Source organism: Argentina silus (genome assembly GCF_951799395.1).
Source record: "Argentina silus genome assembly, chromosome: 7".
In the NCBI taxonomy this organism is placed as follows: Eukaryota; Metazoa; Chordata; class Actinopteri; order Argentiniformes; family Argentinidae; genus Argentina; species Argentina silus.
Genome location: NC_139661.1, coordinates 13,496,891 through 13,521,890, shown reverse-complemented (window position 1 = coordinate 13,521,890; position 25,000 = coordinate 13,496,891). Strand labels below are relative to the sequence as shown.

The 25,000-nt window shown below is 46.6% G+C and overlaps 4 protein-coding genes and 1 pseudogene across 7 annotated transcripts in view; 2 read left to right on the top strand and 3 right to left on the bottom strand.

Moving 5' to 3' along the window:
* Positions 1-4,075, bottom strand: part of frmd3 (FERM domain containing 3) — a gene marked incomplete at both ends in the record, with an annotated part of 36,981 nt that extends 32,906 nt beyond the window's left edge. Inside the window, 1 exon segment of the mRNA XM_083673140.1 lies at positions 3,971-4,075. Within this exon segment, the coding sequence (XP_083529266.1) occupies positions 3,971-4,075 (105 nt within the window).
* A 750-nt stretch (positions 4,076-4,825) lies between these two features.
* On the top strand, positions 4,826-7,224 carry LOC310806874 (putative gluconokinase). The gene is made up of 5 exons (XM_083673151.1): positions 4,826-4,948; positions 5,200-5,230; positions 5,500-5,586; positions 6,014-6,057; positions 6,601-7,224. The coding sequence occupies exons 1-5, from the start codon at positions 4,911-4,913 to the stop codon at positions 6,938-6,940; spliced, it is 540 nt and encodes a 179-aa protein (XP_083529277.1). The 5' UTR covers positions 4,826-4,910; the 3' UTR covers positions 6,941-7,224.
* Positions 7,225-8,832: 1,608 nt separating this feature from the next.
* Positions 8,833-11,174, top strand: LOC310807447 (tripartite motif-containing protein 16-like; annotated as a pseudogene). The gene is made up of 4 exons: positions 8,833-8,967; positions 9,853-10,083; positions 10,179-10,259; positions 10,616-11,174. The product of its transcript is annotated as a tripartite motif-containing protein 16-like (transcript).
* A 1,961-nt stretch (positions 11,175-13,135) lies between these two features.
* On the bottom strand, positions 13,136-21,681 carry gkap1 (G kinase anchoring protein 1). 3 transcript variants are annotated; one of them, XM_083674122.1, is made up of 12 exons: positions 21,611-21,681; positions 20,793-21,031; positions 20,034-20,192; positions 19,146-19,223; positions 18,743-18,884; positions 18,337-18,362; positions 17,791-17,952; positions 17,234-17,320; positions 16,975-17,038; positions 16,610-16,680; positions 14,997-15,077; positions 13,136-14,100 (listed from the first exon to the last, which is right to left on the bottom strand). In XM_083674122.1, the coding sequence occupies exons 2-12, from the start codon at positions 21,021-21,023 to the stop codon at positions 14,059-14,061; spliced, it is 1,143 nt and encodes a 380-aa protein (XP_083530248.1). In that variant the 5' UTR covers positions 21,024-21,031; positions 21,611-21,681; the 3' UTR covers positions 13,136-14,058. The 3 variants fall into 3 exon arrangements, with proteins under 3 accessions (XP_083530248.1, XP_083530249.1, XP_083530250.1); XM_083674123.1 differs by having other exon boundaries at positions 21,617-21,665; XM_083674124.1 differs by having other exon boundaries at positions 13,139-14,100; positions 17,791-17,943.
* A 488-nt stretch (positions 21,682-22,169) lies between these two features.
* LOC310807446 (kinesin-like protein KIF27) overlaps positions 22,170-25,000 on the bottom strand; it is a gene marked incomplete at its 5' end in the record, with an annotated part of 8,545 nt that continues 5,714 nt past the window's right edge. The window contains 5 exons of the mRNA XM_083673946.1: positions 22,170-23,173; positions 23,397-23,595; positions 24,001-24,213; positions 24,432-24,617; positions 24,793-24,972. Of these exons, the coding sequence (XP_083530072.1) occupies positions 22,665-23,173; positions 23,397-23,595; positions 24,001-24,213; positions 24,432-24,617; positions 24,793-24,972 (1,287 nt within the window). The 3' untranslated portion in view covers positions 22,170-22,664. The remainder of the gene's footprint in view (positions 23,174-23,396; positions 23,596-24,000; positions 24,214-24,431; positions 24,618-24,792; positions 24,973-25,000) is intronic.

The window sequence follows — 25,000 nt, the reverse complement described above, 5'->3', positions numbered from 1 at the left end:
GTAGGGTCCATTACGGAGGTGATGGAAACTAATTGGCCTGAAAGCCCCATAAGTGCTGAAGGGAACATCTCAGTGTGTGTGTGTGTGTGTGTGTGTGTGTGTGTGTGTGTGTGTGTGGGTGTGGGTGTGGGTGGGGGGGGGGGGGGGGGGGTGTGCGTGCATGTGTGCGTGTCTGCATGTGTGTATGTGTGTACTGTATGTGTTTGTGTGTGTGCGTGCCTGCATGTGTGTGTGCGTATGTGTGTGTGTGTGTGTGTGTGTGTGTGTGTACTGCATGTACTGTGTACAACTGATTATGAAAGGCATCAGTAATGTTTGACTGCACATCCTTTACATCATAACATCATGACATCATAACATAACATCATTACATCATGGCATCATAACATCATGACATCATAACATCATGACATCAATAAATATGATTTGATTTGATTTGTTTTGATAGCAGACATGTGCGGAACCATATAACTGCTATGGGCCATAACACCATAATGCGCACACACACACACACACACACACACACACACACACACACACACACACACACACACACACACACACACACACACACACAGTTATAACTTATATAAACCATCTCTGGACTCGTGATTAAATCTTCATTCATAATCTCATCTCAGCTTCCTCTCTCCACTCGCTTCTCTCCTCCTCCCGTCATCCTCTCCTCCCTCTGTTCTCTCCATCCTCCTTCTCCTTTCTCTAGTCTGGAGAATTAATCTCTTTTCTCCAGTCATGTTCGGAACAACATCAAAGGCGGACGGCGGAGGAGGATAAGAATAGAAATCGCAGCTATTTTTAAACCTGACGAAGAATGCTACTAACTGAACCACAAGCCACCTCAGCATCACACACACACACACACACACACACACACACGCACGCACGCACACACACAAACACATACGCACACGCATGCATACACACACACGCACACACACGTGCGCAAACACAGACACACGCATTCACATTCACAAACACACACCCACCTTTCACTCTCTTTCTTTCTCTCTCTCCCTTCCTTCCTCCCTCCCTCCCTCCCTCTCTCTTCTCTCTCTCTCCTTCCTCAGGAAGATGATAATAATCTCTATCGTCATCATTCTTAAATAGATCAGAAATGTATGGATAAGGTGACTTTAGACCGGAGACAGGAATATAGACAGGAATGAAGCTATTTAAAGATCTCACCTGGTGTGACATAACAATACTATAAACACACACACACACACACACACACACACACACACACACACACACACACACAGGGCATCAGTGACACCTGACTGATGTTGGCCTCATGAAGGACAACGATCTTCCTTAATTATACATGGGCTGTCTGAGATAGAGGAGAGAGAGAGAGAGAAAGAGAGAGAGAGAGAGAGAGAGAGAGAGAGAGGAGACAGAGAAGGAGAAAGAGGAGAGAGAGAATGAGAAAGTGGGGGGAAGAGGGGGGAGAGAGAAGGCGAGAAAGAGAGAGAGAGAAGGAAAGAGAGAGGGGGAGACAGAGAGGAGGAGAGAGAGAGAAGGAGAGATAGAGGAGAGAGAGAAGGAGGGAGAGAGACAGAAGGAGAGAGAGAGGGGGGGGGAGAGAGAGAGAAAAGGAGAGAGAGAGAGGAGGGAGTGAGAGATGGTGCTCCAGGAGATGGAGAGAAAAGTCAAGATAAAGGGAGTGAGAGGAGAGGAGAGTGATGGAGAGAGGAGAGGAAAGGAAAGAGTGATGGAGAAGACAAGAAGGGAGGAGAAGAGAGGAGGAGAATTCAGAGGAGAGGAGGGGAGAAGAGAGAAGAGGAGAGGAGAGAGGAAACGAGAGGAGAGGAGAGGAGAGGAGAGGAGACGAGAGGAGAGGAGAGGAGAGAGTAGAGAGGAAATGAGAGGAGAGGAGAGGAGAGAGTGATGGAGGGAAGGAGGGAGGCAGGGGAGATGGAGGTCAGAGGTATATTGATTGTTTCAGCCAGTCTCCCTCGGCAGGTTACATTTACATTTCAACTGAACATCAGAGCAGTGAGCTGGACACACACACACACACACACACACACACACACACACAGACACACAGACACATACGCTGACTCTCATAATGTCAGTGTGACATAATAGTACCTCAGTGTGGGACAGGATGTTGGACAACCATCACGTAAGGGAACTCTTTGAAGAACATTGTTGGGTAGAACCCTTAGTGGAAAAGGTCTCTCTGTTTCTCTCTCTCTCTCTCCCTCTCTCTCTCTGTCTCTCTCTCCCCCCTCTATCTCTCTCCCCCCTAGAACTTTCTTTTTGGAGTTGTAGAGTTCTCACTATGAGAGCATAAAGTGACGTGAAAAAAACACACACACACACACACACACACACACACACATTCACATGCATGCATTCACACACACACACACACACACGCATTCACACACACACGCATTCACATACGCACACGCATTCACATACGCACACATTCACATACACACACACACACACATACGCTGACTCTCATAACGTCAGTGCAAACTACTGTAACTAAAGTTACGTGTCTCTAAAAGAAACACACACACACACACGCACACACACACACACACACACACACACACACACACACACACACACACACACTCCCAGTGTGTTTGGTTCGACTGTAGCTTGTGATGACCTACATAGTGTATGCAGAGGAGCGAAGCCTTCTGACATTAAAAAGAATGTTGTTGTCTGAGCAGAACTCAACGTCAAGAAGGAAGTTCATGAAATATGCAGCGCAATCCAGCCTCCAACGGGAACCATTAAGGCTCCGCAACTAAAAAAGGCATTCAGCTAAACACAAATGCACATATCCTGAGAGCACACATGCACGCACACAGTCACACGCACACACGCACACACACACACACACACACACACACACACACACACACACACACAGGTGCGCACACACGGGCACAAACAGTCTCTTTCTCACACACTTACTCACTCTCTCACCCCCCCCCCCCCACACACACACAGAAACACATATAGAGCACTTGGACATGAACACAGAGCCACTTAGTTTGACATGATGGGACTGAGTCTGGGCCTCTATGGCCAGACATCAGGAACAGTTTAACAGCTGAACTAGCTCTAGTACTTAAACAGGGTGTCACTCACACACACACACACAGACACGCACATGCACACACACGCATACGTACGCACACACACAGACACACATGAACGTACACACACGCAGGCACACACACACACACACACACGCACGCACACGCACGCACGCACACACACACACACACACACACACACACACACACACACACACACACACACACACACACACACACACACAATAACCGCACCCATTAAGTCCTATCTTGTCATGTAGCTTAACTTCATTCCAACTTTCCGTTATCATGCCCGGCGGCGCGAGACTAGAATCACGCATCTCACACGAGCCAATAAACGAGGACACATCCGCGGTCCTGACAAGATAATCGATAACAATCAGGGTAATCGATATTGATTCATGCAGAAATGACCTCACCAAGAATTGATTAGGCCTGTATTTGGGTAATGATTAGGCTACACCGATCATACTAATCATAATACTATGACATTGTAAATCATATATTATACATCATACATAATCAATAATTAATGTTACACATAAGTAGCCTTTTAGGTAGGCTAAATGTCTGCTAACCTCACTCCCCCCGATGCTGCTATTGGTTCAGGAGGGGAGAGGAATCTAAGAGCGAAATAATAACCGGAAACCGTTTGTCATAATTTAACAAAACAACACACAATATTCCGTTCCAGTGGTGACTGAGAATCCGTCTAAGAAGGCGGTCTGACCGTTAACGCACCCGTATAGCAACCGAGTCGCCGGTGCACCCGACGCAATTATATCACGGGTAATAATAATCCAAATAATGATCATCGCATGCGGGGCGCGAGCATGGTCGCCCGTTCCCGTTTAGTTTACCTGGATGCTGCACGAGATCTCCGAGTCATCCAGTAACCGAATCGTGCACTGGATGTCTTGGTCCAGAGAGCGGATGCTTGGACTGCGAAACCGAAGCATTTTCATTCTTCTTCTGTCGTTATTGTCCTGTTACTCATATCAAACTAACGCCTCTGGTCGCGGTGACGCGTTCAGCGTCGGAATGGATGCGAGAGACTGAGACGCGGTAGAGGCGGCATCTGTCGCCTGCGAGAGGAGACTGGCAGTGTAGCTGCCTTCTTCTCAACACCCCTCACTCGCTCGATCGCTCTCTCTCTCTCTCTGTCTCACTCTCTCACACTCGCTCGTTGCCTCTCTGTGTCTCTCTCTCTCTCTCATTTTCAAGTGGACCTCGCTATCACTCACATGTGTGGCAGTGAATATTGCAAATATATCCCTCTATGGCTATCATGTTGCCTAAGTGGCACACACACACACACACACACACACACACACACACACACACACACACACACACACACACACACACACACACACACACACACACTTATAGACTGGCCTGAGTCTGGGCTGGGGTGGGTCAGAGTCAAACAGAACCAGAAATTGCAACCACAATTTTGATCCAATTAAATAACGGAAATTTAAAAAACTATCAAAACATTAAGTTAACATTTCCGCTGAAAGGCAAAATCAGTTCATTTATTTGCATCAGCTATATTTAATGGACAATAATTCAATTCACAACAACCGCTCCCCATCCATGTACGTCCTATCAAGTCGTTTGTTTTTGCCGCGTACTGTCGCTTTAAATCCGGAGGGGCGGCTGACGTGAAATGCGTCATCACGCTTCCGACCAAAACAAACCTGCCGCGCCGGTATTCACGTCCAGGATCCACCGGGAGGGTCTGGGCTTCGCCTGGGCACCGGGCGAGACCGAGAGACCCCGACACCGAACGGAACAATGATATATATTATAATGGGAGTGTCCGGCTGCGGAAAGTAGGTGTACGATCTCTCTGTGGTTTGTTTACCGGTTGTTTACCGTACACGTCAAGGCATTTTGGTCTCGTAGTCGATGTATGGACTTTGAATGACTCACCTGCCGTGTCCCGGTTGAATGAATGTTGAATGAAACATTTCTTATGTATCATTTCGCACATTTATAGTCCGTATTTCTGGTAGGCCTAATCATATATATATAATGTACGCATGTACGCATATATAATACGCATGTTTTGTCTCCCACCTAGGAGTACGGTAGGGGCCTTCCTCTCAAAGAAGGTACTTTGAACCCTGCGATCCTACAACTGTCAAACTTCTGTCTCAGACATTCAGCGCCTGCGCGTCTCTGCCGCTCACGTGTGTGTGTGTGTGTGTGTGTGTGTGTGTGTGTGTCTGTCTGTGTCTGTGTCTGTGTGTGTCTGTGTGTGTCTGTGTGTGTCTGTGTGTGTGTGTGTGTGTGTGTGTGTGTGTGTGTGTGTGTGTCTGTCTGTCTGTCTGTCTGTCTGTCTGTCTGTCTGTCTGTCTGTCTGTCTGTGTCCTCTCCTCAGCTCGGGTGGCCGCTGCATGAGGGAGATGACTTTCACCCGCCAGCAAATGTTGAGAAGATGTCTCGCGGGGAGCCTCTCACGGACCAGGTGACCAGTAGCCCCGTTGTGTATTTAGAGAGCTGTGTGTGTGTGTGTGTGTGTGTGTGTGTGTGTGTGTGTTGGTACGTGTGTGGGTACGTGTGTGTGTAAACTCAGCTCGACTGAACATCATTCATATGTACTCTAGCATGTACTAGTGTGAGGTCATGTTGCGTCCTGAGGTTGAGCGAACTGAGGCTTTCATAAAGGAGTAATCTTATCACTGTAACTCTCTACGCTGCTGAACACAGTGTGTGCGTGTGTGTCTTGTGTCTGATTATGTGTGTGTGTGTGTGTGTGTGTGTTGGTGTGCATGCATGCGTGTGTATTTGTGTGTGTGTATATTGTACTGCGCACTGAGGCATCCAGAGAGAGAGAGAGAGTGTGTATGTGTCTTGTTGTGTCTGATTCTGTGTGATGTTTTCTGATCCTGCAGGACAGGATGCCTTGGCTGCTAAGGCTACATGATATCATTCAAAGGTAACACACACACACACACACACACACGTTACATGTTAAGGGGGAGGGAGATGGGAGAGAAGGGAGGGAGGGAGGGAGTTGAAGAGCAGGGAGAAAGGGAGGGAAGGAAGGAGGGAGGGAGATATGGTGGGAGGGAGGGTTCAAAGTGACGGCTCTCACTTTAAATCTGTGTGACGACTTCAAAGAGCATCTCCCCCCCTCCAGACTCCCTCCCTCCATCTCCTCTCCTCTCTTACAGTAATCCTCCTTCCCTCCCTCTCTTCCTCCCTCTGTTCGTCACGCCCTGCCTGATCCCTCCAACAGGAGACTTTGGTGTTTAACCTTGATGATGAAAACTCCCACTGATCTGCAATTACTGTGCTGTATTAGCATGTTATTGACTTTAGTTTTAATTGAGTGTACACATGCACACACACACACACACACACGCACATAGTCATAGTACTGATAGCTGTCTTCTGTGACTGTGTGTGTGTCTGTCCATTGGGAGAGGTTTTATGTGACTGAGTGTGTGTGTCTGTGCCCGTGTGTGTGTGTGTCTAGGGAGAAATCTTCAGGCATGGATGCCATCGTGGTGTGTTCAGCTCTGAGGCGTCTCTACAGACGGATCCTCCTGTTCGGCCCCGAGGCTCTGACCTCCGACCCCGACCCGCCCTCCCCCCCTGGCGTCTGGTTCCTCTTCCTCTATGGCACCTATGACCTCATCCACGACAGGATGGTGGCCCGGCGGGGACACTTCATGCAGCCTCACCTCCTGCGCTCCCAGTTTGAGGTTCTGGAGCCTCCGTCGGAGGACGAGAACGCCCTGCTGCTGGATATCAGGAAGAGCACGGCCGACATCGTCACAGAGATAGAGGAGCATCTCAGGAGGAGAAGGCCGTAACCAGGGAAATGCCTGGCATGAGTCACCAGGGACTAGACGCGAGACCGCAGGAGTGTGTTAACAGAAGTGTGTTGACAGGAGTGTGTTGACAGGAGTGTGTTGACACAAAAAACACAACAGACTTTATTTGTTTTTCTTTTTCTTCCTCTTTTAAAAGTGTTTTGATTATTGAACGTATATTAATCTTCAAACATTTATTTTAATACAGAGCAAAATTTGTAAAATTAGACTTTTTTTATATATATATATATATATAGTATCTACAATAAACCAGTTTCTTATGATGAATTCATCCATGATCTGTTTCCTGACTTAGAGAGTTTGAATAAATATGTGAACAAAACATGTTAGCATTCTTAACTAGTGAGATTCCCAGTCAGTGAAACAGTGTCAGACATCTTGTTGTTGATGCTATGTTAGCCCCCCTAGCTAAAGCTATGTGCGTTAGCCACCCTTAGCTATACCAGGCTAAAGCTTTGTGGGTTAGCCCCCCTAGCTAAACCCAGGCTAAAGCTATGTGGGTTAGCCACCCTTAGCTATACCAGGCTAAAGCTATGTGGGTTAGCCACCTAGCTAAACCCAGGCTAAAGCTATGTGGGTTAGCCACCTAGCTAAACCCAGGCTAAAGCTGTGTGGGTTAGCCCCTCTAGCTAAACCTAGGCTAAAGCTATTTGGACAGGCCAGTGGTCCCATGTTTACCTATGAACTAAGACCTATGACCTATGGTAAGACCCCTTCATCATAGGGCTGTTTTAGGGGGATGAATCACCTCCCACCGCCAACAAGGGTATTTCAGGAGCTTCTAATCCTCCTCGAATCCCCCTCCACTACTCTCATATCACACACACTGAGACACACACACACACACACATACCGAGAAACACACACATACAGGCACCTTGACACACACAACTCTCTGTCTCTCTCTCTCTCTGTCTCTCTCTCTCTCTCTCTCTCTCTCACACACACACACACACACACACACACACACACAGCCCCTTTCTCTCTATCTCTCTCACTGACTCCCAAAGTCAGCTGGAGGAAGAGTGTATCTCTCTTGATCCAGTGGATTTCCTAGTCAGGACATTGACACAGGGACGGAACAGTCACAGGCTTAGAGAGGGATGCCCTCTCATGTACACAAACACACACACTGTGTACACACACACACACACACACACACTGTGTACACACACACACTCTCACGTACACACGCACACACTCTTACTGTGTACTCACTTACATTTACACTGTGTACACAAACACTCTCACGTACATACACACACACACACACACACACACACACACACACACACACACACACACACACACACTCATTCACTCTTTACTCTGTACACCTGCTCTCTTAAGAGCTTGCTTCAGTTGGTCTGTACATACAGTTATAACATAACTGAACAGATCTCTGTGTCCTCATCTACATATTGCATGTAGACATATCCTCACATTGTCTTAGGTCATGCTAGAATGACGACACCTGACATAGGAAAATGGGCGAGGCTAACTGCTTAGTGGGATGCTTGGGGGGGCCCCGACTCTGACATCACGCCATTGAAGTTGAGATTTAAACTAGTTAGGGTAAAGGTTAACGTAGGGCGTCCCAAGGATCCCACTTACCATCTACCAATGGGCTAGGGGGCTGGTTTGGGACTCAGCATCTCTCACATCTGCAACCACAGGATGAGCAGCAGGGTAGACATGGAGCACGGCCAGTGGAGTGCTGTCCTGCTCCAGCAGGGGGATGAAAAGACACAGAACCAAGAAGTGTTCCCGCACACAAGCACAAACACTTCTAGAGAAACGAAATGTATCTCTGATATTCTGCTGCTCAGTCTGGTAGTGTGTGCAGCAAAATAGTAGAGAGCACAGATGTGATGAGTTGTCCTATCTGTCTGGATCTACTGAAGGATCCGGTGACTATTCCCTGTGGACACAGCTACTGTATGGGCTGTATTAAGGGCTGCTGGGATCAGGATGATCAGAAGGGGGTCTACAGCTGCCCCCAGATAAGACTTTCCTGATCTGATGAAGTGAAGAAGATTTTCTGTGTTCCATGGATGAACATAACGGCCATGATGCAGTCTAAGCTGCAGCAGAAAGGTCTGAGAAACAGGTAAGAACCAGAGCTACTCATTAATGACTCTGATAAATGTAGAACAGAAGGTAGGAAGGTTGTTTGATCTGGTTTACGTACTAAAAAGCAACAATAACTAATTTTGTCTGATAGAGGACCATATTAATTGATTTAATTGTATTTCCAGAAATCCAAAGTCTCTTCCACACTCCTGTGTTCGTGTATTGGAGAAGGTAAAGGTTGTTGTTTTATAAACTGGTTTTCACAGGGAGAATGATTAACTCATAACACTCATAATTTCCTGTCTAGCTTTCTATTCTCTCTGTCTCCAGTAACAATCAGGAGATCTGCCTCCATGACTTTTCATAGTCCAGCGTCCAGCCTTTTCTTCATCAGCAGATTATAAAATGGATTTACAGAAACAGAAGTGTTCTTTCAATATGAGTGATGACTTTATAATCACAAGGCTCATTTATAAAGTAAAGATGATTGTTTGTAAAGTTATTGTTTATCATCATTCAAGCAAAGTAAATATGCACAGTATTTATTAAAGTGTGTTTGTCCACAGAAGCAGCTGGGGATGAGTCAGCAGAAAGTCCAGCAGAGAGTCCAGGAGAGAGAGAAGGAACTGAAGGAGATCCAACAGGCTGTGGAGTCTCTCACAGTGAGTATTGACCAGAGGAGATGAACCATTTCACTGCTCTCCTCCAGTCAGCCACTCTCCAATCCCACTTTGTGGTGTGTGTGTGTGTGTGTGTGTGTGTGTGTGTGTGTGCGTGTGCGTGTGCGTGTGCGTGTGTGTGTGTGTGTGCCTGTGCAGCGCTCTGCACAGGCAGCAGTGGACAGTGAGAGGATCTTTACTGAGCTGATCCGCTCCATTGAGAGAAGGCTCTCTGAGGTGAAGCAGCTGATCAGAGCCCAGCAGGAGGCAGCAGTGAGTCAGGCTGAAGGACTCCTGGAGCGACTGGAGCAGGAGATAGCTGAGCTGAGGAGGAGAGATGCTGAGCTGGAGCAGCTTTCACACACAGAGGATCACATCCATTTCCTCCAGGTAACTACACTGAACCTCCATCTGGAATACTGACAGGAGGTTATTATTCAGTTATTAATTTCTCTCTTTCTCTCTTTCTCTTTCTCTCTCTCCAGAGTTCTCAGTCTCACTCCAGTCCCAGTGTATGTTCAGACTTCCCCAGCATCATTGTGGTGCCTCTTCAGTTGTTTGAAGATGTGAGTGAGGCTGTGTCTGAGCTGAGAGAAAAACTAGAGGATGTCCTGAACAGAAAATGGCTCATGATCTCAACTACAGGTGGGCTAAAAACTCTACCTGTAGTCCCTTCATCCAATCAATTTTAGACCAATTAAAAGCCCTAGTCATCACCTTGTATACATGTACTGTATGTTTAACAATGTCATATGATATAATCTGAATGTTCTATCTCTCTGTGAATGTGTTTGTAGTGAATGCAGTGGATGTTTTACTGCCACCAGAGGCCAAGACCAGAACCCAGTTCTTACAATGTGAGTCTCTTTATCCTGAAATAGCTAACAGTCTCTCTCCACTGATCCTCTCCACAAACCCTGAGATAGAACTAGAGAGCTCTAGGAGAGGGAGAGACTCATCAAAGACAGGCTACATATCAGCATACAGACACCTCTCTCTGTCTGAGGGGAACAGAAAGGTGACATGTATGAAACAAACCCAGCCATATCCTGATCATCCAGAGAGATTCATTATCTACCCTCAGGTGCTGTGTAGAGAGGGTCTGTCTGGACGCTGTTACTGGGAGGTGGAGTGGTGGGAGGGTTGATACAGTTGTCTCATATAAAGACATCAGCAGAGCAGGGGAAGGTACTGACTATATATTTGGATGCAATAACAAGTCCTAGAGGTTAGGTTGCTCTCGTGGTGGTTATAGTTTCTATCCCAATAATGTTGAGGCTGAAGTATCAGGCCCTCATACCTCCAGAGTAGGAATGTACCTGGATCACAGGGCAGGTACTCTGTCCTTCTACAGCGTCTTCTATGACACAATGACCCTCCTCCATCGAGTCCAGACCACATTCACTCAGCCCCTCTATCCTGAGATTAGGCCTAATTGGTATAATTATGTCAACAGTGTTGAGTTGTGTCAGTTGGAGTAGAGGTCCCCATTAGAGTGATGCTTTATCCTGGGTTTTATATTAATAATTGTCCAGTGTTGAGCTATGTGAGCTGGAGTAGAGGTCCCCATAAGAGTAATGCTTTATCATAACCTACTATTCAGTAGAAATATATTTCTCTGTGATTTAGTCTTTCAAGGTTTAATTATTTCACCCTTCTATTCATTTTAGAGGATTGACTCTCAGATTGAGCTCTCTCTGTAAAATCTAGAATATGAGATTATGGATGTTGTCACCAGTCAGAGGATCCTCATATCTGGTCAGATTTGATCTATGAAGACAACATGCAGCAGCAGCCAATTGGGACAGGGCTTTCAGCTTCACTCCTCAATTTGGTTTTATTCTGATCTATGATATTAGATATTCTCTGTGTTAGATTTTGCAGTCATGTTATACCTTTATCAGTACATATTTGATGTTGTAGAACAGTTTTTTCACTAACAGTAGAAATGCTGCATGATGTTTTTCCACTGATGTCCTATGTGTTCTGTATTCTTATTGATTATTGCCTATTGATCTATTCCTTCTCAAATATGAACTGCTCTCCTCATCCTCATCAAAGTTTACAATTGTTCTGTTGAGTTGTACATAACTATGTTGGTCCAGTCTTTCTGATCTATTTGATGTCCAGTAGAACAGCTAGCTACTGGATATGTGGGATTGAAAATGAACCTGAATGATCATGTATCATAACAATAATATTAACAATTAACATTAAAGAAATCGTCAAATGAGAAATGTATCAGTGTTATTCCTTTTAGTTTGCATGGCTGTTTAATGCCAACAGGTCGTTGAATAGTGTACATGTGTTACATCTAAGTGGTAATAGGAGTGTATCTGCCGCCATCTAGTGGTCATACGGATGTATTGATCTGCCAAAACTATAGTGAGCGGAAAAAAATATATAGTTCTATATCTATCTTACCTATATCTTACAATGAAAGTAAGCAATTTCATGATTAATTAATGATGGAATTATACAACAGGAAATAGAGAAAGACTAAAACATTACAAGACAATACCATCAAACCTGTCATCGCCAAGTCTTTGTCCTGTCACAGTGAAAGTGACAGTTATCCTCAGAAGCTTAGTCAGACGAAGGACTGGCATCATGTGAGAAAATGGCTTCCAGATCGTCTCTCCCAGAGGAGGATTTAACCTGTCCTGTGTGCTGTGACATCTTCAGGCATCCTGTCCTCCTGCCACAGCTTCTGTTGGTTACATGAACTCTTTGGGTGTTTAATTGATTTCAGAATGTGCACACAGTTTGATTTCCTTGTCCAACCTGGTTTACTGCAAACTCCACCCTTGACTCACTGGATGAGGGTGCAGAACAGTGCTGTAATATTCAGCTCTATCTTACAACGACACATTGGGAATGAAGCATGAGGAAATAGAGGGAGACTAAATCATTACAAGACAATACCATCAAACCTGGGATCTCCAAGTGCTCCTTCACTTTTGGGTGAAAGTTAGGTTTAAAAAAAAAAAAAAAAGGTACTGCCCACTCACGAAAATATACTGTCTCGTTCTTTATATACTGTAGCAAATAAATGAGTGTAGTGTGCTAATATGAAATAAAATGAAAAATAAAATGGGGGGGGGGGGGGGGCGACAGGGAGAGAGAGGTATTTTATTCACAAGCCTTGAAAACATTAGAAATATCTGTATCAACTCCATCGCTGTCATGAAAAACAATCGTCACACAATGTGATACAGTGTTGGTGACATCGTTGCTAGAACAGGTTGTCAGTGAAGTGGCCTCGGGGGGTGGTATGTAAGGTCGCCACAAAAGAGGTCCTTCCGGTTTCAACGTACCAGGCGCAGGACGGAAAGCGCTGATCCAAGCATGACTGGACTCTGACCTGCGTGACAGTGCAGTTCTCCGGCACGGCGAAATCCTCCGTGTCCTTTGGAGTTTCCACTGTAACTTTGATGATTTTACATTCCGCGAATGATTGCTCGTCCTCGCCCGTATCCTGTCGGACAGGGACGAGACAGCGTTTGCAGAGTCAAATCCCCTGATGTGATGTGTGCGATTTATTTCCGCGAAAGTGATATCCTCATTTCAACGCATCCCCATCTAGCTCATGGCATCATAGGAGTAAATTAATTCACTCCGCTCACTTATTGATACTCAACAGAGGATCAGTCAAGAAGTTACTAGGACAGTGACAGCCAATAATCCCCCAGTATATTCAGTCGTGCGTTTAATCCTAACTTCAACCAACTGGGGCTTTAATAACCAATAAACATGTCAATTGCTACAGATTAGAAATGGTCAATTGTCGGGAATTGTCAATATTTGTCTGCCTCAGGAGGACGTCATACGTTTCTTAAAATAATAATTCTTCCTCGCATCTCAAGGCTGATCGAAAACAGCGTATTATGAAACTATAGGAAGTATGACAATAACACTGACATGATTTTACACTGAAAAAGTATTTTATTTACTTTACAGTGAAAAGAAAAAAAACACCTGTCATTTGGCATCATACCAGAGAGAGGAGGAGCAGACAGCGTGATTGAGCTCAGAACCGTAACTAAATAAACAGGATGGGATGCTTGGTGTCAGCTCCCCAGCAGGGGGCAGCATACAGGACACATCAACACATCCCACCAACACAAAATTTGTCTGTAATTAGAGCAGCCTTTTCAAAGCCGATTCATAAAGTCTGCGGTGCACGGCCCAAAAGTTGGGTTGTCAGTCTTAGAGTGAGTGTGTGTGGGTGTGTGGTGAAGCATGCATAGAGCATGAGGAGGATGGGAGAAACCATAAAAACAAGGCGACCCTGCAGAGTAGGAGTGCTTTGCTTCGTTTGTTTTTGCAGTTTTTTATTTATTTGTCCTTCTCCTCCCATAACCTTCATATATCCGCCTCCGAACCCTTCTTCCCCTTCCTGTTTCCCTGCCAATCAGAAGAGACCAGGAAGAACATTAGTTTCTTTAGGACCAATCAGAGATCTGGATACAGAACATCAGGAGGAGTGGCCTCTGTGCTGTCGTCGTGGAACACAGCGATGGAGAAGCAGAAGTGTGACCAAAGACAAGGCAACGTGAAACAGTTCAGGTCCAACATCACAGAACCAACCACAAACTAAGGATCCATCCTATCCTCCCATCTGAACTGCACTACTAAACTAAACTGTAATTCACACTACAGCTGGGCTGGCCTGGTTATGCACCTGACTTAGTTGCTGAAACAGTGCTGGAATGTGGACAATGTGACAAGAACATGTCCTAGCCAGCACAGCATGGTTCGGGTCGGCCCTGTAGTGTGTAAAGCCCACAGGTTGTTGAGGAGGATACTGGCTAAAAGTACTGTTTAGTACTGTTCTGGTCTGGGTGTTACTGAATAGTACTGGTCTGGTCTGGGTGTTACTGAAAAGTACTGGTCTGGTCTGTATAGGACTGTGTGTTGTGGCTGCTCTATTACCTTAGCCCACTTCTTAATGACTTCCTGCCTGATCTAAGGAGAGGAACACACACACACACACAGACACACACACACACACACACACAGAGACACATACACACAGAGACACATACACACAGAGACACATACACACAGAGACACACACACACAGAGACACACACACACATACACATACACACACACACAGACACATACACACCATTGCTTCAGACTGGTTCAACAGCACACAGCTCACACTACACTTCACCTCTAACCTGTATCAAGCTGTCAGAGACAGGAACACATCACAGGAGTTGGATAAATCATCATCTTGTCTTAACCTGCTGTGTGTGTGTGTGTGTGTGTGCGCGTGTGTGTGTGTGTGTTACCTGATGATGTTTAGGCTGGTCTGTTTGTAAACCTTTCACTTTGGACTTCTCTTGTTCCAGGGAGGCGTGCAATGATGTCACCTGGAGAGAGAACCAATCAGGTTTATCCAATCAGGAGCCAGACTGAGACGCCTCTGATTTTACAACCAGATGTAATTTCCAGTTGAAGTCGGAAGTTTACATACACTTAGGTTGAAGTCATTAAAACTCATTTTTTAACCACTCCACAGATTTTATGTTAACAAACTATAGTTTTGGCAAGTCGGTTAGGACATCTACTTTGTGCATGACACAAGTAATTTTTCCAACAACTGTTTACATACAGATTATTTCACTTATAATTCACTATATCACAATTCAAGTGGGTCAGAAGTTTACATACACTAAGTTGACTGTGCCTTTAAACAGCTTGGAAAATTCCAGAAAAATATGTCATGGCTTTAGAAGCTTCTGATAGGCTAATTGACATCATTTGAGTCAATTGGAGGCGTACCTATGGATGTATTTTTAAGGCCTACCTTCAAACTCAGTGCCTCTTTGCTTGACATCATGGGAAAATCAAAATAAATCAGCCAAGACCTCAGAAAAAAAATTGTGAACAACACAATCCCTGAACAACAGCAAAGGACCTTGTGAAGATGCTGGAGGAAACAGCTACAAAAGTATCTATATCCACAGTAAAACATGTCCTATATCGACATATCCTGAAAGGCCGCTCAGCAAGGAAGAAGCCACTTCTCAAAAACTGCCATAAAAAAGCCAGACTACAGTTTGCTACTGCACATGGGGACAAAGATCTTACTTTTTGGAGAAATGTCCTCTGGTCTGATGAAACAAAAATTGAACTGCTTGGCCTTAATGACCATTGTTATGTTTGGAGGAAAAAGGGGGAGGCTTGCAAGCCAAAGAACACCATCCCAACCGTGAAGCACAGGGGTGGCAGCATCATGTTGTGGGGGTGCTTTGCTGCAGAATGGACTGGTGCACTTCACAAAATAGATGGCATCATGAGGAAGGAAAATTATGTGGAAGCAACATCTCAAGACATCAGCCAGGAAGTTAAAGCTTGATTGCAAATGGGTCTTCCAAATGGATAATGACCCCAAGCATACTTCCAAAGTTGTGGCAAAAAGGGTTAAGGACAACAAAGTCAAGGTATTGGAGTGGCCATCACAAAGCCCTGACCTCAATCCTATAGAACATTTTTAGGCAGAACTGAAAAAGCGCATGCGAGCAAGGAGGCCTACAAACCTGACTCAGTTGCACAAGTTCTGTCAGGAGGAATGGGCCAAAATTCCACCAACTTATTGTGGGAAGCTTGTGGAAGGCTACCCAAAACGATTGACCCAAATTAAACAATTTAAAGGCAATGCTACCAAATACTAACTAAGTGTATGTGAACTTCTGACCCACTGGGAATGTGATGAAAGAAATAAAAGCTGAAATAAATAATTCTCTCGACTATTATTCTGACATTTCACATTCTTAAAATAAAGTAGTGATCCTAACTGACCTGTAGTGATCCTGTAGTGATCCTAAATGTATTTGGCTAAGGTGTATGTAAACGTCCGACTTCAACTTTATGTAAAACACAAAGACAAACACACACACACCTGTGAAGACAGCTCCTCTTTGATGTTTAGAAGCTCTTCAACTTGTAGCAGGATCTCTGCCTTATCTTTCACTGCAGAGAGCGAGAATGAGAGAGAGAAAATCAGAGAAATCCATAGCATCTTCCCACAGTCACCTCGTCTGTGAAAACAAGTGTAGTTTCTGTATTCTATGGAGGTGAGAGTGTATTCTATGGAGAGGAGAGTGTATTCTATGGAGAGGAGAGTGTATTCTATGGAGGTGAGAGTGTATTCTATGGAGAGGAGAGTGTATTCTATGGAGAGGAGAGTGTATTCTATGGAGGTGAGAGTGTATTCTATGGAGAGGAGAGTGTAGAGGTATAGATATGGAGTGTAGCTAGACTCACTCTCTCCCTGCTGAAGCATCTTCAGTAGCTGGGCATTCCTGGCTTTCACTTCTTTGTACTTCGCCTGGAGGGAGGGAGGGAGGGAGGGAGTGAGAGAGAGAGAGAGAGAGAGAGAGAGAGAGAGAGAGAGAGGGAAGAGGGCAACAGCTGAACCTGAGTCCATAGGCAGCATATACAGTAGGTATCACATGCACATTCTACACACACTCTACACAGAGAGAGCAGAAGATTTGTGCTCTTCGCATCCACAGAGACTCACCTCCCATTGTGAAATGACCTTCTTTAACTTCTCGATTTCTACATCTTTCTTCTCCAGGTCGTACTTTAGCTGCTCTGTGCGCGGGTCCTGGAGGGGAGGGGAGAGTCAGCGTTAGGCTCATCAGAAACACAGCTCATTCAAGCCTGGAATAACAACGTCTCAAACCTGGCCTCAGTGCGAGTGAATTTACGGAGTATTTGTTAATATTTCATTTCAGAGAATCACACGGCTGCAAGGCCCAATCAGAAGCGTGTGGTGTGCAAGCACCGTCCGTCTTTCTATTGGCTTAATGAAGGCCAAGTTTGAGGCTTTTGTTCCACCAGAACTTTGGGAATGAGACTAGGCTCATCATGAACACTGTTCCATGCTGTTGCCAGTCCATGCAAGACGTGAATTGAAAATCATTTTGTGAATTGAAAATGGCCCATTGCTTTCCATTTGTTATCGTTCAGTTCATGAATTGGTCGGTTCGGGCACCTGACCTTCAATTCACTTCCTGCATTCAGGACAGCTAACTCTATAGGACAGAGGACAGCTGTTTCGCCGGGCGGCCTCACCGGGTCGTGCTCTGTAGAGGTTGTGACCTCGTTGCCGGTGCTGGTAGAGAACTGCTCCCGCCTCTTCTCCCTCTGGACGATCTTACTGACGTCATCCTCCACCTTGTTGAAGAACCTGTCCTCCGGAGCGGCTGGATTGGCCGGTTTGGGCTCCTGGATTGACTCATGTGATCGATGGGGAGTCAGCATTCATTGGATGATATCGCATCCCACATGACATCATCATTACACCTTGCACTGGTTCATAAAAGTACAACTACAAATATGGCTGACATCCATAGTGGCGTTCAGACACAAAGACCATCATCACTCCTCTGTTGCCTCTACTAGACAAAGACACTGTTACAGTGAGACCAGGGGAGGCGGGCGGAGGTAGAAATCGGAGGACGGGCTCATTGTAATGCATGGAAAGGAATGAGGAATGGTATCAAACACACGTGTCGGAATGGTACCATTCCATGCATTACAATGATCCCGTCCTCCGGTTTCTACCTCCACCAGCCTCCCGAGTCAGACACAGTAGAACTCTGCTTTCTCTCTTTTTACCTCTTTCTCCTGTTTCTTCAGCTGTTCTGTAAAGACAAGAGCATGGTTTCAATATAGTATAATAATAATAATAATAATAGACTTCAATACAGTGACCATAGTATTCAGAAGAGGGGAGGCTGGTGGAGGTAGAAATCGGAGGACAGGCTCATTGTAAGGCATGGATTGAAACGAAGAACGATATCAAACACACATTCCATGCATTACAATGAGACGGTCCTCCGATTTCTACCTCCACCAGCCTCCCCAGATTCAGAAATGACGGGCAAATGTATCACCTATCTTTGCCTCCATCTCAAAACTCATTGGAAGAGAGGATCTGAGGCTCCTCCCCTCTGACCTTTTCCTCCAATAGGTTTTGAGAAGGAGTCTTGCGTGACGCTGGAGTCCCGCCCCTGGGTCTCACCAACATTCCCCTCCTGCTGGAAGTCCTTGAGCGAGACGGTCATCTTCTTGTCTTTCCCCTGCTGAGTCTTCTTTTTCTCCTTCTTCCCTCCCCCTGTTCCTCCTCGGGACTTCGGAGAGGGCGTGTCTGTGCTGTCACCATCCTGAGAACAAGAAAGGTATGAGAGAGAGAGACAAACACACACACACACACACACACACACACACACACACACACACACACACACACACACACACACACACACACACACACACACACACACACACACACACACACACACACACACACCAAGTGTGATGTGCTGTGGGTGTAGTACCTGTGATGTACTGCTGGGGCAACATTGTACCTGTATGTGTGATGTAGTAAGTGACAGTGGGCAGGAGGGGGCAGTGTGGTCCAGTACCTGTTTCTGCTGCTCGAAGTCCAGTTTACTCAGTATCAGGGCCTTCTCCAGGTCTGCCTCATACAACTCACTGGTTAACTGCATGTGAGAGAGACAAGACAAGGATGAAGCATGGGACATACTGAGAGGACAGGAGGCCGTCTATGAAGGGCACAGCAATACTATGTGCTCCTCGGAAATAGGAAATATTTGTGACTCAGCAACTTCTGCTACCTTCAAATCTTAAGAGTTTCCCAATGATCTCAGACTTAGCCAAGAGGGAGCTCTACACAAAATCCTAAGCTAAAATCTTGGTGGTAAGCATCAGAGTTTCAGAGGAGCACATGCATGCAGAATCATCTATTCCCAAGTGACTATCACCACCAGCGTAGTTCAGGAGACCTTTGACCAGTGCCAGCCTGGAAATCCCCATTGAGCCCACGCTCACTTTCACTTTCACTCTAACTCATTGATCTAGCCTGGAGGTTAGAGAGGCCGGCCAGCAATTGGAAGGTTGCTGGTTCAATCCCCGCTCCAGGAGGGAGCCGGATGTGAGCTGGTGACTGGAGGGTTACTGGCATCATATCCAGGTGCCTACCACTGCCGTTGTGCCCTTGAGCAAGGCACTTAACCCCTAAATGCTCCAGGGGCGCCGGAATATGGCTGACCCAGAGCCCAGCGCTCTGTTCTCCCTGGGGGTGTGTGTTGTCTCATCCAAAAATTGATGAGAATTGATTGCATGTCTTGTCTAAGAGGCAATGGGGGCGGGCTTAGCCATTACGCAGGCTCATACAGCTTCAATGAAAGCATAGCCAGACTGACCTAGGTCAAAGGGCAATAGTAGGGTTAGGGATGGCATTGCTATGGTTAGTGAAGGGGTGTTGCCATGGGTACGGAGGTGTGCCCTACCTGCTCGTCCCTCTGCTTCCATTTCTGCCAGCCTTCGGGGGGGGTGGCCTGGTCCCCTCCCGCAGGATGGAGCAGCTCATTGGCCACTCCCTGCAGCGACAGGTTAGGGGGCGGGGCGGAGGACTTCTGAGGGAGCTTCTTGAAGGCAAGACTCCGCAACTGGGAGAAGGAGAGATGAAGGAGGAGAGTCAGAATGATGTCAGATGGACTGGTTAACATCCATCACCCAGACTTTATGCTGGAGTATACGCACAATACTGAAGATGAACACTAGTTTGATCCACACCGATCGTGAGGAGTGTAAGGTACCATGTTAATGTGCCATCAGCTAGCAACGCTAAGGTTGTGGATTCGACTCCTGCTCGGACCATACATACTAAAAACTTAGGCATTCACCGCACTGTAAGTCGCTTAGGATAAAACAGTCAACTAAATGGCATATATAAAAGCAGTTCTGGGTCAGTCATCTTAAATATAACCTAGAAGACCACTTACATATTACTCTCATCTAAAGAAATGCTGTAGAGTAGTACTATATCTAAGTTCCAGATCATATGGCTGACATTGGAAACATACCATATTCACACCCATGAGTCCCACAAGTCTCAGAGTTCCACAATGTGGACATCATAAACGCAGACTTTCATTACGCCTACCACATCCATTACTGTGAAACCTGTACAGAGGTGGCTTTAAAGACTGCCATTGCTAATACCAGAAATATCAATCAGGGGAGTTTTAAACGCCCATGCCAGTCACCTCGTTCGCCTCAGTCTGTTGCTGCTCCTTCTTCTTCTTCCTCTTCTCCTTCTTCTTGTCGTTTCCCTGTCCGGCTTTCCCCGCGGCTCCCTTCCCAGGCCGAGCTTTCCCGGAGCCCTGGCCGCCTTTGGTCTTCCCTGAGTCGGAGTCGCCGGAGTCGGAATCCGAGTCGACCTGGAGCAACGCAAAGCGGGAGGCTGTTGTGTGGACGGAGATCATCGCTGATGCCATCGGTAGATCTGCGCTCAGGGAGAGAGACAACAAAACAAAGACACCCACACAAATCAGTACTAGTGGTCACAGAATAATCCATACAAACTTTAGAAAAGTCCGCAGGAAAACCATGGTAACGTCGGTCACCATATATCTCACTCCAATAACAAAACAGACCCGTGTTGAATAGTTACAGTTACTTTTGTCTGATTTCCAATAGATAGTTTTTTTTTATTGACCTAGTCTTGTCATTAGTCATTAGCTAGTCCTCTGCGTATAGTTGCACATATTGTTTTACATTTAGGACAAAAGACGGCACTAGCTAAAGGGAAATGTAACTTACTGAACGAAACAGACAGTGATCAATGCTTGCCCCACAACATGTAGCTAATGGTTGAAATGATTCGAATGTCGTTGCCAAGCTAGCTCGCTAGCCGTTGGTTAGCATTAGCTACATTGCAGTAGGATGCAGCAAGTACAATAACTCTTTAAGTGTGACAATATTAAATGCTACCATCATTTCGAAATCACGCCTAACCACTAACATATTGCACGGGGTATGTCTTCAGGAAAATATGCTTAAGAAAATGTAATTCAAAACATACTTTCACCTGTTCAAGTATGTATCCTGGGTTACCACACGTTCACCACTTTCCGTCGGCAAAGTACGGTGTCCTGTTACGTACAGAAAGGATCAAGTCAAAACCGACCCGCTTGTCCTCACCGCTGAATTATTCTAGGGTTGCGCTCTCCGATAAAAAAAAAAAATAATAAAAAAAAAATCCAGTTAACCATTTTGCCTACTGTGTTTGTCTTAATATGCAAAAGGACGGTATGAATGGCCTTGGTCGGCTGTGAGGAAGAGACAAAATGCATACTTCTATTTTAAGAACAAAGCTCCTTTCATGCAGTGCCCTCTCTTACAGTGAATTACAATTAGGCTTTATGAGGAGTCCAACCTTGGAGAGGAACTTATGATTCAAGGTCCCCCTTAGTCTCCCTCTCACTCAAAATAAGGATGTTCCTTCTGCCGTCTATGTAAAAGAGTTACAGATGCATCCCTTATGACGCTTATGAGGGCAGACACACACACACACACACACACACACACACACACACACACACACACACACACACACACAAACACACACAGGTGGATTATGATAGAGGTTTAATATTTGAACAAGCCAAATCAGAAAATAAATTATCATACAAAACAGTTTAAACAATGACAGCATTGTAAAGTGATACTAAAATATTCAAACGACATACAAACACAACATTTATAATACACATGATTTTATACTGTTGTTAAGTATTAAAAAACTGATCCAGATGGATGATGCTCTAAGTGCCAGGTTGCCTGCGTTCTGATAAGTACACTTCAAGATTTACTTTGTGCTTGTGATCAGTTCACAGCAGAGGAGGCCGGTGGAGGTAGAAATCGGAGGATGAGCTCATTGTAATGCATGGAACGGAATAAGGAATGGTATCAAACACGAGCCTGTCCTCCGATTTCTACCTCCATGTGTTTGATACTATTCCTCATTTCATTCCATTCCATGCATTACAATGAGCCCGTCCTCCGATTTCTACCACCACCAGCCTCCTCCTTCAATAAGTAGGCCCATATGTGAATATGATCTGAAGTGTGTGTGATCAGTCTGTGTTTCTGGGCGCTTCGATGGAGTCCTCCAGGAACCACGACCCTCTGCTGGTCGCCAGGGTAGACTGCCCCCTGGGGGCGCTCAGGTCACAGGGCAGGATCTGTCTGAGCTCTCTACGGGACAGACGGACAGGGGCTAGCTCCACCCGCTGAACCTGAACGCTGAGCCCATCCTCTGCTCCTCCATCACTGTGCCTGGCCTCCTTCCTGCCCTCCTTCCTGCCCTGGGTCTGGGACTGGGTCTGCGGCCTGGAGGTCTGGATAGTGCCCTGGGTCTGCGACTGTGGCCTGGAGGTGGGTGGGGGAGCCTGGGGCTGGAGGGAGGAGGTGACCAGCTCTCGGAGCTTCCTCTTCAGCTCACGGCTGGAGCTCTTGTAGAAGAACAAGTCTCTCTCCAGCTGCTGTAGCCTGGCCTGGGCCTGGGCTGCCTGCTCATTGGCCTGGGCCACCTGCTCACTGGCCTGGGCCTGGGCCGCCTGCTCACTGTCTCCTGAGACCCCCTCTAGACAGCCACGCACGCACGCACGCACGCACGCACGCACGCACGCACACACAAAGAGAAATGGAGCCATGAGAACACCATAAAATACACACATTCATATACTGTAATACAGGAGAAACACACACACATACACACACACACACACACACACACACACACAAACACACAAACACACAAACACAGACAGAGCGGGGGCCAGAAGCCTGCATGGACACCCTCTCACCTCTGAGCTGCTGCAGTAGTAGCTGGATGCTGTGTTGGTGCTCCCTCTGCTGCTCCGTGAGCCGACGGTCTGTGTCCAGGGTGAGGCGATGTAGAGCAGCCTCCATGTCCCTGGCCACACCCTGCTGCTCCTCCGTCTGCAGCTGCAGGTCCTCACAGCGCAGCTGCAGCCGCCGCTCCGACTCCCGCAGACACACCACCTGGAGATGTTTTACATTTGAGTCATTTAGCAGACGCTTTCATCCAAAGCGACTTGCAATAAGTACATTGGTCTAAAGTAAGTGAATCAACGAGTCATCGTAAGTAAAACCTTGGATAAGAACAGCAGTCACAGTACTAGAGAAAGAAAATTATAGTCTTTTTATTCCCAGATACTCAGATACTAGTTCAGTTGGAACAGTGAACTGGTCAAGTCCAAGTCAAGCAGTCGTTCTGTTTTAAAGCCATCTCAATCAATGTGTGTGTGTGTGTGTGTGTGTGTGCGGTGTCCGTGTCTGTGTGTGTGTGTGTGCGTGTCCGTGTCTGTGTGTGTCCATGCCTGTGTGTGCGCATGCCTGTGTGTGCGCATGTCTGTGTGTGTGTGTGTGTGTGTGTGTGTTTCTAACCTTGTTGAAGTACTTGACCAGCAGGGCGGAGGCCTCAGGCAGGGAGAGCTCCCTCAGCTTCCTGGTGACATCACCGTGGGCGGGGTTAGACAGGTCTGTGTGGGAGGAGCCTCCCAGCAGTCTCCGCCTCTCCTGGATGGAGCGGTTTTTAAACTCCACGGCTGCATCCACCGCTTCCACCGCCTCCTCCAGCTGCAACAGAGCAAGCTCCTCCTGCACACACACACACACACACACACACACGCACGCACATGCACACGCACATGCACGGAGCCACACATACACACACACACACACACACACACACACACACACACACACACACACACACACACACACACATCAGCCCCCTGCATACAGATCTACAGCTTAAATAATACTAACATCAGGCATAGTACACAGCCCAGAGGTCGCGACCCCTGACCCCTGACCTGGCGGGTGAGCACCCTGCCGTCCCTCAGCTGTGTGTCCAGTGTGTCTCTCTTCTGACGGAGGCTCTCTCTCTCTCTCCGCAACTCCTCCACGGACACGCCCCTCAGCCCCGCCCCGCCTTCCTCTAGTTCCTGGTCCACAGCTCCCAGACAAGCAGACACTCGCAGCAAGTCCTGACTCAGAGCCTGACACACAAACACACACACACGAGCGCGCGCACACACACACACACACACACACACATAGGATTTACAATTAGAGACAGTATATTTTGTTACTTCCACACACACACACACACACACACACACACACACACACACACACACACACACACACACACACACACACACACAGAGTTACCTGGCTGGACCGCAGCCTCTTCATCTCCAGCTGGTTCCTCTCCTTCAGACATGCCTCCCTGTGGAGCAGCACCTCCTCCCTGCGCCGTAGCTCCTCCTCCAGCTCCTGCAGGCCACGCCTCCTCTGCAGTACAAGCTCCTCCTCCTGCTCCAGCCACGCCCTCTTCTCTAGCCGCTGTTGCTACACACGACACACACACACACACACA